The 20242-nt window shown below is 34.0% G+C and overlaps 1 protein-coding gene across 1 annotated transcript; it reads right to left on the reverse strand.

Moving 5' to 3' along the window:
- Positions 1 to 2275: 2275 nt before the first annotated feature.
- LOC138704280 (farnesyl pyrophosphate synthase-like) lies at positions 2276 to 17964 on the reverse strand. Its single transcript, XM_069832148.1, has 5 exons — positions 17766 to 17964; positions 11356 to 11526; positions 6854 to 6931; positions 4482 to 4616; positions 2276 to 3452 (listed from the first exon to the last, which is right to left on the reverse strand). The coding sequence occupies exons 2-5, from the start codon at positions 11434 to 11436 to the stop codon at positions 3273 to 3275; spliced, it is 474 nt and encodes a 157-aa protein (XP_069688249.1). The 5' UTR covers positions 11437 to 11526; positions 17766 to 17964; the 3' UTR covers positions 2276 to 3272.
- Between the last annotated feature and the right edge of the window lie 2278 nt (positions 17965 to 20242).

The following is a 20242-nucleotide window of genomic DNA, read 5'->3' on the forward strand; positions in this document are numbered from 1 at the left end:
AATTTTTGCTGCTACCTAGAGGACTCAAACTGAAGTAGATTGTAGAGAAAGCCGCTATGTAGCTCTGGTTGTGGTTTCAGTATGATTTACTGCAAAGTGTAAGTTCCGTGGACAAAGGAAGTTTTTTTACTACCAAAAGTAAACATTTCGTTTATTGATATATGTTTTCTAACACAAAACCGAATTGTATTTGTCATTATGAATCAAGTACAGTGTGTTCCCTATCATCTAGTGAGTAATAACATATTTTAATTTCCACGATTTATTCGAATCTCTAGTTTTGGGAGCCATATTTGTATAAAAGTGCATCCTCTTGTACCTTTGAACAAAAAACATCTTGTACCGTGGAACATGTTCCAAAGTACTCGATACTATCGGTTTTTGTTTTTGTTTTACTTTAAGATCATGTCACGAAGTAAGTATTGAGTTAAGAGGACCCCAATTGATTCGGATGCCTTAAAGAAAGCTATTGAAGCAGTTATTGCTCCTCCAGGAAATAAAATCTCAATCAGAGAAGCCTGCTCTGGTTTATGATGGCAAATACATTTTAAATATGATTGTTAGTTTTTACAGCTATATCCCCACCTATATTTCATGTGTTCCGAGGTACCAGAGGATATGTTCCAAGGTACATGAACCTGTTGTACCTTTGAACACATTACATATCCCTTTATTTTATTTTTTCCATACTTAATATATCTGTAAAACAGGAAAATACATACAGGAAGTTGTAAAGGAATCTTCAACGGTTATTTCAAGCATTTTTTAATTTAAAAAATTTCATTTCCCAAAATTAAAAAAAATAAAATATGAAAAGTTTTTAAAGGTACAACAGTCTCCCCTACCATAGATTTGTAACATATCAGGTTCTTGCATGTACCCACAGAATTTTAACATTCAGAAATTAGTACGATTGCCAGTTTTACTCAAATTTTCAACACATATACATGATATTTTGGTACATGGCTGATACAATGTTGTTTGGGTCCAATAGACAATGTCATCATTTGATGTACAATATCTAATTGTTTTATTTTCCTACTTTGCCACTTACTCATCCGTTGAACCCTCGAATGATCTTCAATCATTTATCAATATAACATTCAGAAAGAATTACCTACAAAGCCTCCCCCCACGTGGTAACTCTTTTCGCCGCGAGATATTATGAGACTGCAAAATTCGCTCTGAATGCAATTTTTACAGAATTTTCGGCTGATTTACGATACCCTTTTCGGTTTCTCTGCTGATGCAGTGTTAGTTGCGTATAGTAGACCGCTCTTTCCTACTCCGTGAATATAATTCTGTTATTTTTCTAGACACTTTTATATCCGTTCTCGTAAACATATTAATTTAGATCCTTTTTATATTCCGCTCTTTAAAAATCATGGTGAGTCAAATGAAATATAATAGTTGTTTGTAACTACGAGTAGGCAAACTTAATCCCTCCTGACCCCCCCCCCTTACGAATTCCTTTCTCAGTATCATCAAATTTCCTTTATACTGGTCCTTAAATTGGTGAAACTAGCGCTGAGTTAGTTACGGTTATTTCTGAAGTGAAAATAGTTCAATTTATAGGCCCTAAGGATGAATTCAAGATTAATTTTTGTGGCCTCTCCATGTCCTTAATTGGAAATCTCAGTAACCTCATATCACGACAATATTTCTTCTTTCTTCTGCAGTTAACATAATCACAGATGGACATTTTGAATGAAAAGTTTGTCCCACAGACACTTCCGAACAATATTCGTTTGAGATAATACTAACAAACTTAAAATTGTTTAACGACACGTTAGAAGTGTTAAAATTTTTAAAAAAGGTTATGTACCTTAGACGGCCCGTTTCGACGCCGGTTCTGCGTCATCTTCAGTGTCCTACGACAGGTAACAGGTAAGCAGTGTAACGGAATATGCACCGTCGTGCAGAAGGGCGAGGGAGAAAGCTTACCCGTCAGCAGCCACGGATGTACGTTAGTGCATCTCTTCTTCGCGGGTAAGATACGCTAGCGCGAGGGTGCATTATGCTGATGACCGCTGGCCTAAACAAATACCACTCGTGCTATTCATTCACCTCTGGTAAATAAACTGCTGCGCTGGTTGTGAATTTATTACTCAATGAACAGCACCTAAGATATAACCTATAATAATCTTCGAAATATGGAAATGTTGAGAAACGTTTTTAGTAAATTCCAACAGAAAGGAAATATTTTAGGTACAAAGATTATTTTTATTATTTTTTATTTACTCTAGTGGAGTTAAAGCCATCAGGCCTTCTCGTCCACACCACCAAAAATGCTATACAACTACAAGAAAAATTATGCATCATGATGCAATTATTCTAATTTAATAGCGTGTGATAATGAATATGGCATAAAAGAACTGACCATGCAAGAAGAAATCGAAAATAATAAAAATTTGTCTAATATATTAAGCAATGAATAAAAAAAAGTTGAAGTAAAAACGTGTACAAAAATACAGACACAAATTATTGTACCGTGCAAAACAATTTATTTATTTTTTTGACGATCATGCCTTTTTTCCCCTACTTACCCTTGTTGTTTACATGTTTCGTAAGTTATCTGGTTGCTATGCAAACAAAAGAAATCACAGTGCTGTTATAAATATTTATCACTCTAGTCAGGTGGTCCAAAACGTAAATCTAGCTTGACAACATTAATAACTTTTCTCCTATCTCAGAGTTTCTCATGAAACTTTGTACAGTAGTTACAGGTAACATATTTGTTTTGCATACAAACTCTCATTACATATGTATAGAAGAAACTACTTCATTATAAGGAATGAAGTTAGGTAAAATTAGTAACTTTTCTCATATGAAACAGATTTTCATCAAACTTTATATAGTAGTTAAAGGTAACATATTTATTTAGTATACAAACTCTCATTCATTACCTTCATTTAAAGGAATCTACCCCATTAGATTAATTTAAGTAAAATTAGTGGGTTTTCACATGTGAAACAGATTTTCATCAAAATTTATTTAGAATGAAATTGTAGTGGAATGTCACGAAACTCCTCTAAGTAACTATATAACATATTACTACCCGGTGATTTTCTTTTATGTAGGCCAAAGTAATAAATACTTGCTTTGCAATGGAGATATTCCATTTTAAATTGTTAATCTTTGTTTTTCCGTGTCCTACTACACACGTCATTCAAACTGATGATATCACACCGACATCATTAATAGACTCGTTTACATAGTAACTTAAGTAACAAGTTTACTTCCACAGTTACTGTTTTTACTTCCTTTTTTGTTCACAAGAAATAATTGTTGAAAAGCTCTGGTGGTATATCATTTGAAAGTTGATCAATGAGGTTGTACAAGACTTTATATCTGTCTTGCAGAAAAGTGGCATATGCAGAACGTAAATCAAGCTCATCATATACTTCCTTCACTTTTTCGACTTTATCTGGATCATGATATCCGTAGCAATCCTGAAAAAAGAAGTAAGAAGATGGATATTAATATACTCCGAAATGAAGGCAGCGTAGCGATAGCAAGGCTTATTACTTATTTATTTATTTATTTATTTATTTTATATTTATTTATTTTATATGTATTTATTGATTTATTGATTCATTTATTTATTTACTTGTTTACTTGCTTATTTATTTATTTATTTATTTATTTATTTTTTTATTTATTTATTCTGGTGTAGTTAAGGCCATCAGCTTATTACTTTGTCTTGTGAAGAAATTTAGAAGCTATTGTATTGTACAGGAACAAACTTTCAACGTTATGAAAACGAATCATATATTTAAAAAAACAGAAGAAGAGAGATCTTCAAGATGCCATCGTCACCACCATTATAAAATTTTCTGTAGCGATATTTTGCTACCATTTTTATGGTGTACATTCAATTTAAATTGTACTAGGTTCTATTTTTCTTCTCATGTCATAATCTCTTTTGTTTGAAACCTGTTTATATAATTTTTCATTTTTAATTTTATTATGAGCTATTCGGTGTCGCAGGGCAAACCCAAAATTTGGGGCAGACCGATAAATTAATTAAGTAGGCCTATAGTCTAGGTATGGGCAATATGTTCTCGCGCGTGAACTATTTATACCACCCTTTCATTTCTCTCTCCACAAATGAATCATAATTTGCAGAAACCCCACATGTCCATTTGAGTAAATTTTTCAAGAAGCACAAAAACTGATTGTCTATAGTAATTGCACGAGTGCTGTTTTATCTTATTGATAATTTCACGAGTTCGATAGATATCTTTTTGCATTGGAATGAAAGAGGGTACTTTGAGGGTCTAACGTAGGTTAGTGACTAACATGTTATTTCAAGATTTTCATAATAAATTTTATCTTCGTGGCTATACGTCTGTAAATTAAACCCGTTTACAATAATAATGCATTTTTGTCAATTGAGTTATGAGTCATCCTGTGTTTTTAAAAATCTCACGTGAATGTTTTCTTCATTCATTTATTACATAAAATATGTTTATTCTTACCGCTAATATAGCTTTCTGTTCCGGAGTGGCTCGCTGCATTGCAGTTACTATGAACCAGGTACATTTTCGTGTTTCAATGTCGGTGCCGATCTCGCCGGAGATTGCCGGGTCTTCGTAGCAATCTATGTAGTCGTCCTGTGGAAATAAATAATAGAATAATTTTTCAACATGAAAATTGCTAGTCCTCTTCATTCACTTGCATAATGTCCGTGTAAAGGAAATAAATGAAAATATTTTGGCAGGTGATAACATCTTGATGTCAAGATAATTATAACCTAACCAAGTATCAACTAAAATCGTATTATATGCGTCTGTAATAACCATTTTCGGTCTCAGAGTTTTCTATTAGAATCTTTCCAAAATAATGGAATTTCACTTAGGCTCCTTCGGACATTGGCTTCGCCGTCAATCTTGTCTGCCGGGCGGCCTACCTCCTCCGGCTCATACAGCTGTTCACAGTGAAGACGAAAATATTTAATTGTGGTTATTCAGTTAATAATGAAAAACAGTTAACCAATTCTGACAGTAATTCATTTCATAATAGCAGATTTCTCAGAACATGCTTGCGCTGCGACAAAAATAGACAAATCAAAGTATATTAAATATTTTTCTGTATAAAAAGTCAATTAATTGACGAGGAATTAAATACACTCTAGAACAGCGGTCATCAGCACAGAGCACCCTGGGGCTAGCGTCTGTTACCCGTGGAGGACACACTGGACTATGGTGCACTCATAGCTGCTAGCGGGTACGAGTGCTGACGACCACTGCTCTAGAATATCAAGGCCAACGGCTTCAACAGCTGGGTACCGCGTTCTAAGGAGTGCAGTGACAACAAGAAATGTAAACATAACACAATTGCTTTTAATTACGGCATTGGAAATTTGATTTCTAGTATGTACGTTTACCGACTACTACTTTAAAAATTGAAGTAGAAGGTAACTATTTATAACTGGCTGAAGAAAATGCTCATAGTAGGAGAAATGGAGATTTTTAAAATCATTCATTACGATTGTATAATGTAAAGTAAGCTTTTGTTACTGGCTGTTTACCGAATATTTAATTAGTCGTAAAAGTAAGTCGTAGAGTTTAAAAATAATATTTTTTGTATACTAACATTATAAACAGTCTTTATCGTTAGCGAAAATCGTGCATAATATATACGGCATTATCGTACAAGTGTCGTAAAAATATTACCATGCAAACTATAACATCATGGCTTCTGTTAAGAAGGCATAACTTGTATCGTAGAGTTAACATTACGAAACGATTTGCCAGTGCTATAATATTTAATGTATCATTGTTGTCATAGCAACCTCTTTCTTCATGGACTAAACCAAACTACTCGTCATCACAAATCTGATATTATTTCTTTATTAATATTGTTCTATAATGCTGTCGTAGAAAAAAGGTATGAACTTCATTTATAATGTTATACTATTATTACATTATAAACTTGTTTCATAATATTACCTATTTTAATTTTGTTGGTTACTTTAAAGTAAAATAAACATATCGTACTTTTATTTTTTCCTTTCGAGTTTTAATGTTTTAAAATTTTGCCTTTCTAACGTAAAATATGCATCATTATTGTCTACGACCTCTAGAATAATAATTATTTGATTGAAATGGGAATGTAGAAATATTTCTTAATATTTTCACTTTGTTTTGAAATAAACGTGTGTTATTGTCTGTATTCTCTGAACATTGAATTAAATTTAGGTCGTAGAGTTTATTTTAAATTTTCCAAGACTTTGTTTTTCGTGGAATGAACAATGTTCATTCTTCGTTCTCTAACACAGTTTGAACAAGAGAATTAAAAGGTATACCGCCTGTAACTTTTCTTGAGAGTTAAAAAATAATGTATATGGCAATGACCTTCAACAAGCCAGATGAGGTGGTTGCTCAGAACAACACAACTTAATATGTATTTTAAAATGCACGATTTTTCTGGAAAACTACTCAAAAATAGCCAACTGTTATTTGACTGTCTTGTTGCTCTTTTCTCAAGGAATCGCCCGCCAGAATTAATGACATTACTTACTGTTTACTCTGTATAGTTTTGCTTGGAGAATTCTCAACTTCATATCCCAGAAATACTCGTACCATGTCGTCATCACCGTTTCCAGAAAGTCTCTCGCTTTCGATAGAGTGTTGTTAAATAAATCTTTAAGAAAAAATGAGACTCGGCTTCCTTTCTCTGTCTCCTTTCCTTCTCCTCTCTCTAGCTCCTGTTTATACTTTATAATATTGCTGTTATTGTAGAACTGTCATTGTTGAAAACCGTTGGAAAATGATAATTGCGTTTAGGCCTATGTCGGCGTACATGAGTAAAACCTTTATTACTAGTTAATAATGAAATTATTACTTACATGAATTTGTACCAATTCACCGATCTTCAATAAAATGTCGTTACATTGACGAATTAATTCTTCGTTTTTCAGACCTGTCTGAAGAAAATTACATAAAATCACAAATTGCTTAGTTAAAGTTACTATACATATTTTAGTAGCTACTGTTAAAAACAAAATGTGATACGGGAGTTGAGGAAATCCCTGTGATTACGTGCAACTTCTATTCAGAAATTAGGGTAATGGAGTTGAGGATAAATAAATACTATTTGCTGTAAAATTTAAGTGTGTATAATGATCGCAATGAAATAAGCTATGAATAACAGTCAATCATTCAAAATAATAGTAATAGTTATATTAATAATAATAATAATAATAATAATAATAATAATAATAATAATAATAATAAAATAATATAATAATAATTACGACAGCAGGTACTTCAGAGATAACAAGTAAAAAACTGATCTTTGGCCAGAGACAGTTACTTTTCTAAGTGGTTACAAAATTTATCCAGGTCATATATTGTGTTCATATATTTATTGATGCTGTGAAGATAAAATTTTGGCAGGTCATGTATTATTTTCTTCTTTAAGCCCTCATGAGTACATAATATATAGCAAATTGTTTTCTACATTTATGCTTTGTTAAATAATGTAAAATAAAACTCATATAATAACAGCTGAGTCCATTTATAATTTAAAAATATTTTGTTTCTGTTACAACTATGAAAACTGACTTGAAATGTAATCAGTGTAATGTATATGTTTGCAAGAATCACTTAGAAAACTCATCCGTGTAATGCGCAAGAATTGTTCAAAATAGCTTGGTTGTTTTCAAATGAAATTTGGTTTTTGAAAAAAAAATGAATAAGATTGAATTTAAATAGATGTATATAGTGAGTAAAGTGAAAGAAGTGTGCAAATAATATTGTGGTCTTCAAATAAAACTTGAAAAAAAAAAATGCATTAAATTTGCCTCAAGATAATGGGTCAGAAATGTACACAGAAAAAAATGAGAAAAAATAGCGCAGTGAAGGAAGTGTTCAGACTTAACTTGTATAATGTATATAAGCACATGAGAGTACCACATAAATGTTGTTGATCCATCTGTATGTGGGTAATGCCAACCTTTGATTAACTTTCCATAGTTAGCAAGTTGTGTACGCGTCCCTTTCGCGTCCTTGACTAAAGACAACTGAATAACATACTGTAATTTAATATATAGTAATCCCCACATGATTATAAATAAATAAATAGATAAATAGATAGATGGATAGATAGATAGATAGATAGATAGATAGATAGATAGATAGATAGATAGATAGATAGATAGATAGATAGATAGATAGATAGATAGATAGATAGATAGATAGATAGATAGATAGATAGATAGATAGATAGATAGATAGATAGATAGATAGATAGATAGATAGATAGATAGATAAATGTATAGTTATGTAACGAATCCTTAAAGTTATTGTGTTATTAAATCATAAGGTATTGCTGAAGTGGATATTAGCAAACGTAGTAAAATTATCGTTTCATTAGCCATAATAATTTAACACTGCTTTTCGAGCAGTAGTTACTAACACATATTATTTAATGAGAAAATGCGCCATCATAAATATCAGATTTAATGCAACATTTCTTTAAATGTATTATTGAATAGACTACAACCATCAACAAACAAGTCAATATTGTCATACATTTCTACCAATTATATCTGCGTAATCCTGCAGTTTAACCTGCAAAGTTGACAACTCTCTTAGAGCCTGCAGTTATCAGTTCTGCACCTAGATGTCTTACCTATTCTCTATAGAGCTCACTGCATACTTCAGAGTCCGTAGCAATCCTTTGCGCCGGTAAGTGCCGACAAATCGGCCATTATTCCAGCGTGCGCTATGAAGTATTTTATTTTATTTATTTATTTATTTATTTATTTATTTATTTATTTATTTATTTATTTATTCTGGTGTAGTTAAGGCCATCAGAGTAAGGCCATAGTCGTACAGAGAACGAATGTAATGTAAGTGCGAAAAAATGTTGTGCTGTTTTTCCGAACTGTTCACAGAGCACTCAAAAAAGCACCCATTTGTTTTGTCTGTCACAAGGTGAAAGAAATAAAGAAAAAAAGGAAGAAACGATTATAAGTAAGGAAAGGTACGATCCATTGCCTAAGCGAGCATACATTAATTGTGAGATTAATGAATAACTGCAGCCTGTTTTTTTTTGTCCAAAATTTGGACCCCAAAATGTTTTTCTAAAATTTATCTCGAAATTAATTGTCGCAGCAATGATATTTCTATATAAAACAAATGAAAATTATGCGTCAATTAGGAAAAAATATGAAATGTCACCATCTCTTTTAACAACAACATTTCTGAATTCAGTCATAATATTGCTATTCAGGATAATGTCATAATACGGTTGTTAAAGTTCTGAATTCATTCTTCAGAACAAGATTGTATTACTTGGCTCGATTGGAAAATGCAGAGAAGGCGTTAGAAATCCTATTAAATCCGGAAGTCGAGGCGTGGGCACAAGAAATGCAGTTGGAAACATTTAGATTTATTATTTTTCATTTGCAACATTGTTGCTCCCAAGTTTATGTTGCTGTAATACCTATGATTGTGATGAGTAGGAAGGAATGTATTGAAGAATTAAATTAATATTTATGCTGTAATAATTATTAATTTGTACATTAATATGTCGACAATGTTATAAAATATATGAAAATCCTTTTCAAGTTCTTGCCCTTAAAACTAAAGATATTTGAGTTTTACTTTACTTATTCCTACCACAAGCGTGCCAAAATAGAATAACAATGTCGACCGACAAGCTGATTACGCTCTCTAGTACATGTACGGACTCTGCCATAATTGACCAACTATAGTAATAAAATAATGTAAGCTAAGTTTTTTGTAAATATAAAATTTCGTAGACATGTAGAGCCACAATATACAATTCATTTCATCAATTTTACCTAAATGTGAATCTAATACTTTCTATTCCATTTCGAAATCCGAAGAATTCATACTTCACGTCTTTAAGTTGGCAGCTTATTATGGCTGCTAACAAAACGTAAATTTTTAGAGTCAGTTTTGTATAATACAATTAAACTGAAATCAATTAAGCTAAACTTAGATTTTTTTGATTGTACGTATAAACACTAATCCAAGATAACTTCCGATTTAATATGTGTTGTGTTTTTCATTTTCGTTTAATATCCTATTGTAGGACTTAACATCCAATACCTTTAGGGAAGAGGACACATTCTATGGCCTACACACACTAGACACCAACACATATGTAGATATCCGCTGATATGGAGTCAGCAGAGCGTAGGGGGGTTTCGCAGACACACAGAACAAAACATTAGCGAAGAACATCCATCCGTGCCCGGGGCGTGATTCGAAACCACGAACATTCGAACCGCAAAGTCTAAGGGGAGCGCGCCATAGACCACGTAGCCACCCGACAATGCCGTCTTTATAGATCAAATTAACTGACGATATATTTGGAATTCTAGATAGTTGAACTTAGTTTATCGGAACGTAGATAATTCTTTATAAAAGTAATAAATAATGCTCCTTCAAGTAAAACAGTGAGTGAAATTTATTTCAATTCATATCTTGATTACACATTTTTAACAATTTTATCACTTACGGTTTAGTAAATTTATTATTTAAATGACTTTCTTGCGTTAATTTGAAACAATACCTGTGATTTATCTCAGTTAATAACTAGTTAACTAATCATTAACTTGATACACGTCTTCAAAAAAAATACATAATGGCGCAGTAAATATCTCACCTTTGCACCACAGTACTGTACTCTCTAATGAAATTAATTACTAAGGATGAGAGAACTTTAATCTCTTTATTTATAGCTTTCATTCATATTAGTTTAAAATTAACTTAAAACCTTTTAAGAGATATTAATTATATGAGTGCACATAGAATTAAACATGGTATGGAGATCGATGATAAAATTATTCTAATTGGAATCTTTATCTACTATACAACACAACTGTCCTACTCCGATGAAATTTTACACTCACGATTGGCTGCAGGCGGGAACAACGCCACGCTTTCATGGAGCAGAGTGCCGGCGATTGCATGGGACTAGGGCCGCCAACCAGCCGAGAAATGTTTCGGGACTTTTAAACTGACCGCACTATACTTGGAACACCGTTAAGGGATAAATACCAAAAATTTTCTTAGAACTCAACATATCTGTGGATGTATTATGTTAAATATATTGTAACGAACTTCTATGTTTTTCATATTTAAATTGAAACATTACTAACATTGACTTACATCTTGAAAGTATACAAGATATTTAAATATTTCATTTGTAGTGTTTTAAATGTATTCCAAATATGGTAATGTGAAGAACAAATTTCACTCTGACATAGTTAAATGTATAAGAGCAGGGAAATCTCTATTATTAATAAGCGTGACGTTATTAGCATATTATTTGAAAATGAAATTGCAGAAATAATTTGATGATAGTACTTACCATATAAGTAGCGAGGGTAAATGGAAAACAACATGAAAAAGGGCTCGCTTTGTATTTAACTATGGTACAATAACGCTCCATTGTGTATGTGTTTAAATCGGGAACTCTTCTTTCTCCTTTCTTTGCGACATTGTTGTCTAACAGTTGACCGAGAGAAAGTTTGAATATAGTCTGAAAAATTATGAATATAAATTACCCATATATGGCAAGTGAACTATGTGCAATCCAACAATTTTTGCTAAGACTCGACCAAAATTATGACTAAGAATATTTTGTTTCAGGGGCATTTTCACAAAACTTAACATCTATAAAATTTTGAATTTTGTAATATTGGTGTATCCATAATATGTTTAAGCACCCGATGAATTCATTGATGTGGCCGAAATTTAGCTAAACTTAATATCTACCGACGTAAAATGTCGGTAAATGGCTAGAGTTTTCACAAAACTTATCATCTACTGCCAATTTCTTTTAACACAACAACATCTAGATGGCATTTCAATTGGGGTTAATCTTCTTCAATCGAATTTACCTGTTTCTCAGTTAATAATGGTAAATTGTTTGTTGTGTAGTCAACAGGTCTGAACCTCACAAACAACAAGAAGGCACCACTTACGAGGCGACTAGGCCAGGAGTTAATGGGATAGGATGGCCAGTTCCTATCCCCTCTGCATTGCATACATCGCCAACTAGCTACATAATACACTAGTCAGACTTCTTAAAAAATGGTAAATTATTATGTGGGTATTTGCAACAATGATTTGGCGGTTTCCAATTAATTTATTTCATCAGCTGCTGTAGTGTCATTGTTGGTAGATTAAATATTCTGGCAGCATATCAGAAGTTTTCAAGCTACCTCTTCATGTTTGTGTGAATTAAAATGATCTTTATATAAAGTGAGATGATTAATTACGTATCTCCTGTCCAAGAAGTTGAATGAGATCGTAACAGGCGCAAGCAATCGTGTCAAACATTTGAAGTACGATGATCCAGGTACAGAAACCAATGTCGTATGTTCGCATGGTTTATATATGAATACTGAAGATGGAAATAAACGTAGTAGCCTAACTACTCAGCATGGATAAGGTGAAAAATAAACGTAGTAGCCTAACTGCTCAGCATGGTTTAGGTGTGAATACTGAAGGTGAAAATAAACGTAGTAGCCTAACTGCTCAGCATGGTTTAGACATGAATACTGAAGGTGAAAATAAACGTAGTAGCCTAACTGCTCAGCATGTTTTAGACATGAATGCTGAAGGTGAAAATAAGCGTAGTAGCCTAACTGCTCAGCATGGTTTAGACATGAATACTGAAGGTGAAAATAAACGTAGTAGCCTAACTGCTCAGCATGGTTTAGACATGAATACTGAAGGTGAAAATAAACGTAGTAGCCTAACTGCTCAGCATGGTTTAGACATGAATACTGAAGGGGAAAATAAACGTAGTAGCCTAACTGCTCAGCATGGTTTAGACATGAATACTGAAGGGGAAAATAAGCGTAGTAGCCTAACTGCTCAGCATGGTTTAGACATGAATACTGAAGGTGAAAATAAGCGTAGTAGCCTAACTGCTCAGCATGGTTTAGACATGAATACTGAAGGTGAAAATAAGCGTAGTAGCCTAACTGCTCAGCATGGTTTAGACATGAATACTGAAGGGGAAAATAAGCGTAGTAGCCTAACTGCTCAGCATGGTTTAGACATGAATACTGAAGGGGAAAATGAGCGTAGTAGCCTAACTGCTCAGCATGGTTTAGACATGAATACTGAAGGTGAAAATAAGCGTAGTAGCCTAACTGCTCAGCATGGTTTAGACATGAATACTGAAGGTGAAAATAAGCGTAGTAGCCTAACTGCTCAGCATGGTTTAGACATGAATACTGAAGGTGAAAATAAGCGTTGTAGCCTAACTGCTCAGCATGGTTTAGACATGAATACTGAAGTGGAAAATAAGCGTAGTAGCCTAACTGCTCAGCATGGTTTATATAATTATGAATATTGAAGGTGAAAATAAACGTAGTAGCCTGACTGCTCAGCATGGTTTAGACATGAATACTGAAGGGGAAAATAAGCATAGTAGCCTAACTGCTCAGCATGGTTTAGACATGAATACTGAAGGGGGAAATAAGCGTAGTAGCCTAACTGCTCAGCATGGTTTAGACATGAATACTGAAGGGGAAAATAAGCGTAGTAGCCTAACTGCTCAGCATGGTTTATATAATTATGAATCTTGAAGGTGAAAATAAACGTAGTAGCCTGACTGCTCAGCATGGTTTAGACATGAATACTGAAGGTGAAAATAAGCGTAGTAGCCTAACTGCTCAGCATGGTTTAGACATGAATACTGAAGGGGAAAATAAACGTAGTAGCCTAACTGCTCAGCATGGTTTATATAATTATGAATATTGAAGGTGAAAATAAACGTAGTAGCCTGACTGCTCAGCATGGTTTAGACATGAATACTGAAGGTGAAAATAAGCGTAGTAGCCTAACTGCTCAGCATGGTTTAGACATGAATACTGAAGGGGAAAATAAGCGTAGTAGCCTAACTGCTCAGCATGGTTTAGACATGAATACTGAAGGGGAAAATAAGCGTAGTAGCCTAACTGCTCAGCATGGTTTAGACATGAATACTGAAGGTGAAAATAAGCGTAGTAGCCTGACTGCTCAGCATGGTTTAGACATGAATACTGAAGGGGAAAATAAGCGTAGTAGCCTAACTGCTCAGCATGGTTTAGACATGAATACTGAAGGTGAAAATAAACGTAGTAGCCTAACTGCTCAGCATGGTTTAGACATGAATACTGAAGGGGAAAATAAGCGTAGTAGCCTAACTGCTCAGCATGGTTTAGACATGAATACTGAAGGTGAAAATAAGCGTAGTAGCCTGACTGCTCAGCATGGTTTAGACATGAATACTGAAGGGGAAAATAAACGTAGTAGCCTAACTGCTCAGCATGGTTTAGACATGAATACTGAAGGGGAAAATAAGCGTAGTAGCCTAACTGCTCAGCATGGTTTAGACATGAATACTGAAGGTGAAAATAAGCGTAGTAGCCTAACTGCTCAGCATGGTTTATATAATTATGAATATTGAAGGTGAAAATAAACGTAGTAGCCTGACTGCTCAGCATGGTTTAGACATGAATACTGAAGGTGAAAATAAACGTAGTAGCCTAACTGCTCAGCATGGTTTAGACATGAATACTGAAGGTGAAAATAAACGTAGTAGCCTAACTGCTCAGCATGGTTTAGACATGAATACTGAAGGGGAAAATAAACGTAGTAGCCTAACTGCTCAGCATGGTTTAGACATGAATACTGAAGGTGAAAATAAGCGTAGTAGCCTGACTGCTCAGCATGGTTTAGACATGAATACTGAAGGGGAAAATAAGCGTAGTAGCCTAACTGCTCAGCATGGTTTAGACATGAATACTGAAGGTGAAAATAAACGTAGTAGCATAACTGCTCAGCGGCTGATTTGTCACTAAATAGTGACTTAGAGAAATTTTATCAAAATGACAATAAGATAAAACAGAATACAGTTTTGCTTAAACATTAGACAACAATTAAACCTGCAAGGAGAACAGTAGAGCCTGAGAAAGTGAGAAATAAGAGATGTGTATCCGTAATATATTATGTGAAGGAAGAGAATAGCGAATCTTTGGTTGTATGTACTGCCACTTTTGCAAGTATCTTGAGTGTGTCAAAGAGCATATCACTTCGTTTAGTCAAAGCACATTTTATCTCAAAAGAGAAATCGCGGAGGTCGAAGACTGAAGGAAAGAGATGAAGGCGAAATCAAATTTATTAAGAGGAATAAATTAAAATACAAATATCTCGAAGTTCATTATTCTCGACGAGATTCCTGTCACTCTTACCTGTTACCGGAACTAAATATTAAATTGATGAGGAGAAGATATTGTGACGAAAGGGTTTTTTTCATGGCCATCTTCCTTGTTCACTCTCAAAATACAAATCAGTTTTCTTAAAAAAAAAAAAAAAAAAAAAAAATTAATTTTGGCTTTTAGAAATCCTCGGTCGAATGCCTGATCTGCATTTGTTGCTGAGAATTTATATGTATGAAAATTGCTTTTATGCATAGTAAGATCTAAATTTAAAACTACAGCAGAATTTTAAATTGAAAATATTAGAAAAATATTTGAAAGTGATGAAAAGTTTTTTAGATGTTGACTTTTGTTTAAATTTATTTTTTTTCAGGTTCTATTTAGGAATGGTGCTTATAAAATAATATGTATAATATCATAATATATTTCTATTAATCTCTTTTCAGAAAATATTTATTACCTGTTAAAATACTGTGCTTGACTTTGGAGTTAATTAAAAAAAAAAATCTGCTGAATAGTTTGATTTCTGTAGATGTTAAGTTTTGTAAAAACTCTCCTCAATTATTTATTGTTATACACAAATCTGTGAGCACAATAATGCGTCTTGATTTTAGTCAGTTGTACGCAATAGCCTTCAAGTATATGATCAATATGATTACAAACATAAATTAATACTTATACAACTAAGATTTAAAATATCACCAGTGTGATAAACAGACTTTCCATTTACCTAACCAGAAGTTAATTTTTCGAAGACCATTCCTGTCTAAGAGAAATAATTATTTAGAAAATTTTGTGTATACATTATACGATATAAATTCATAATTCTGCATTGATTTGTTTAGCCTAAATTTGGGTATATTACATAGATCTTGTCTTGTGTTATAATTAGGCTTGTTATGTTTGGGACCAATAGGGTGCGTTACGGTGGTTTCAAGTTTACAATCCGTTCACCAATGAGTAAGCTCTAGCATGCGTAAACAGTGTATGAGATGAATTCTCCGTTTGCCAGTCACTACCGTAGCAAGCGTAAAGAGTATACCTGCTGAATAATAATGTCGAAGTTTAAATATTCTCAGACGCATATTTTTGGAGCAAAATATGGTGTGTTGAAGTGAATGGCGGGAAAATTACATGTAAATTATGTAATACAGACATACGAGGTAACAAGCGATATTATATACAGAGAAATTTTTTCCGTAATAATCGGAGAAGATTCATCTTTAAGGCACTGAAGATGTATGTTGTATATTATAATTGTACGAATCCTGAAGGAAAAAAAGGAAACTCAAACCAGCAAATAATTGTATGATAACTCTTCTGCACATAACGAAAGGTACGTAAAAATATATCTTTTAATGCTGTGTAGCATTTGTTTAGTTTTAGAGCTGTCCCGATTTGTATGTTCACATTGTTATTCGCGTAATCGATCATAGAACCAAGTCAATGTCTTCGTACTAGCTATGTACCATGCCGCTGTCAACATTTGTAATCGGTACCCAACTTTACAAGCCTACACTGTTATTCCCGGCGTGACTCCTCATCTTTGCTTACGTCTTAGGAAGTGAAGGCTCTATAAAGTCTAGGTAGGTAGTATCGTTCGCCATTTTTTGTTCTTTCGTTGCCGAGCTACCATACGAGGAATCTATTTGCCACACCGTTAAACATTATCATGTCGTAGCTCCTATGATAATAAATCAAATACACTGTAATTGAGCAAATAATTGAGCGGCAAATAACGTCTTCGTGTGCTTTCTGCGAACGCCAACGAAAGAGCAAAAATGGCGGGCGATTATATTAAGCATTTATTGAGCCTTAAGAAATGAATAACGTCTTCATAAGCGAATCACAAGACGCACACGTTTAAATGCAGCCGACCTGCAACGCGATTGGCTGCCAGAAATTAGAGCGACGGGACTATAGTTATAAGTATGTACAGTCTCACACGCAAAAAATGACCCATCTCCTGAAACGTGAATTTAAGTCCACATCGGGCAGCGCCTGGTTCAAAAAAGAACTAGACAAGGGATATTTATGTTGCGCCCAATTTACCCCTTGATTATAGTCTATTTTTGTTATAGATTATTTATTTAACACTTGATCTACCTACAGACAGGAAAAGCAACAAACGAAACAAAAGAAAAACAGTGCGGAGTCTTGCATAAGAAATTCGTTCACGAGTAAATGTCAGCTCTTTTATCAATCACCTTAATTTCATTCAGACGCTAAATAACCTGAGATGTTGATACAGCGTCGTAAAGTAAACCAATAAAATAAAAAAATAAAAAGATTATATTCCATATTTCTTAGAAAATAATATGCAAGATTGAGAAAATATGCGACTAGGAAAGTGCCTCCATATTAACTAAAGGAATTGCATGCCAGTGAATTTTTGTCGTTCTGTGTATTCAGAATATTATTTGCAAAATATGTTTTGTGCATATATTCTGTCTCTATTAATCAGTATTCACATTTGAAGGTGAAACAAATAATAATCATAAAAGTCTAGCATATTGTTTAATTAATCTTTCATTCTAATAGGCTATATGTCATAGTAACTTACGTCATGAAACAGTTTAACTGTCTCCAAATAATATTGTTTATCGTTGAAGTATTTTTGTAGTACTTGATACACTGCACACTGAACAAACACTGCATCGTTTGCAGCAGCCACTCCGATGTTGTTAACATGGTACCAACATGGTCGACTTCTCCTCAGTATAGAATCATCTATTAGATCGTCTAAGATTATGAGACTTGCTTCCAGCTGTAAGTAGATACCAGGCACAAAAAAGTTACTGGTGTGATTATTTTAATTGAAAGTTGTGAAAATATTTGTGATTAGATAATACCTATGAAGAATAATCTTTAGCACTATTAATATAAAAATTATTTCGTATTTCATTTGAATCATTTTAAAATTCAAAAGCAATAAAATGCTCGTGAATAAAAAATGTTCACCATTTTACTTTATTTTCTACGTCATGTTATGCTCTTTTAAAATGTACGAGTTCAGATTTCTATCGTTTTGAAGTGAAGATTGAGACACTAAAAATAGAATAGCGTATAAGAAATTACGTCAAAATGTAAGTGAAAATGTCATTCCCTGTGGGGTAGGGGTAAAGAGCTTTGCTCTACACCCAAGGGTTGCAAATCTTAAAAAACCTGGAAATTGCTCGAAGGTAGTTTTTTTTCCCTCTGAACACTATCTAATAACCACCAGATTTAGTGGAAATTATAATATAACGGATTTCTTTTATTTAAATAGAGAGTTTTCGCACCCTACTGATACGCTAAACCAGACGTCTCCAAACCGTACTCGCGAGTAAGCCCCTGAACGGAACCGAAGACAGTACGTAATGAGCACGCTCCGCCTCGCCCATCCCCACCTGTACTGTACTCAGTGTTTATGCGCAAACGAAGAGCAGTGGCGGACTCCCATTATCACTGTATTGGTCGGCGTGTTCCACCGTTTTACAATGTCTTCTAATCTTGGACGTAGTACATTCAAGGATGAAAGGGAAGAGAAATATTTTGTGTTACTGGGAAGAATTGAAATGCTTAATTTGTTCGAAAATTCTTAAGAGTGTGTTAAAATTCAACATGCGACGACAATACTCGACTCTTCACAAAGAATATCATACAATTACAGGCATGTTGGACATGTGAAAATAATGTATTTTGGGGCTATCTGTATAACTGTTGGTTATACATAATAATCAGTATATTGCAATATGTTTGCACTCAGTTCCGCATGATATACTTATAGGTTTTTGTTTAATTTTATGTGAAATGCTTAGCCCTACAAATATTTTTATAAATATAAAACAAGAAAATATAAACACAAATCATACACGTGTTCTCAGTCTTAAACAAAAAAAGCTTCTTGCTAGCTATGTTCTAGATTGGAATGTTGGAAAATCAATGAAACCCTTTACAGAAGAATCATTTGTAAAATCGTGCATACAGGACATTACTAAAATACTGTGTCCAGAACAAAGTCAAACTTTAGGAAAATTAATTTGTTTCCAGTTACAGTTGAGAGAAGGAATTTCAAGATTGCAAATGTAATTGAATCTGAAGTCGAAACCACGATTAACCAGTTTGTAGCTTACTCACTTGCATTGGACGAAAGCACAGATAGAAATGACAAAGCTCACTTAGCCATTTTCATTCGAGGAGTTAATGAACATTTTACTGTGTCTGAATGTCTTCTAGATGTAATTACAAAATACAACTGGAGAAGATCTTTTCCAGGCACTGAAAGGCACCATAGAACAGAAGAGGTTGAATTTTCAATGGCTTGTGTCAATAGCAGCAGAAGGGGCTCCAGCTTCATAGTATGTCAAAATAATTTACAAACGTATGATATTTCTTATTCTTTTGATATTATTATTTCTAAACGTAAGCAGACTGTTACCGCGATCCCCCACTGATGGCTCCCATCTGTTGAGGTACGAGTCTCTTCCCCTTCTCTAGTCCTACAGCACACTGTGTTCGGCGGGCAGCATCGAGAGCACGAATGACGATACGCTTTTTGGAGACCTCTGCGCTAAACGGTTAAACTATTTGACGTCATTGATAAAAGAGGCAGACCTCATGTTATTTCAATAGCGGACCCTTTATCTCTAGAGATATATTTTTATTTTGTAGGCTATTTTACGACGCTTTATCAACATCTTAGGTTATTTAGCGTCTGAATGAGATGAAGGTGATAATGCCGGTGAAATGAGTCCGGGGTCCAGCACCGAAAGTTACCCACCTTTTGCTCATATTGGGTTGAGGGAAACCCCCGGAAAAACCTCAACCAGGTAACTTGCCCCGACCGGGAATCGAACCCGGGCCACCTGGTTTCGCGGCCAGACGCGGTAACCGTTACTCCTCAGGTGTGGACTCTAGAGATATAACGAGGAGGTGAACGAAATTTACCGTACTCCTAATCCGGTGTTAAAACATGGCATCTAGTTTGATATTTACCATTGTGGATGATATTCATCTACTTAGAACTGCTCAAGATGGATACATTATTCATGCCGCAAG

The sequence above is a fragment of the Periplaneta americana genome, chromosome 8, assembly GCF_040183065.1.
Source record: "Periplaneta americana isolate PAMFEO1 chromosome 8, P.americana_PAMFEO1_priV1, whole genome shotgun sequence".
NCBI lineage: Eukaryota > Metazoa > Arthropoda > Insecta > Blattodea > Blattidae > Periplaneta > Periplaneta americana.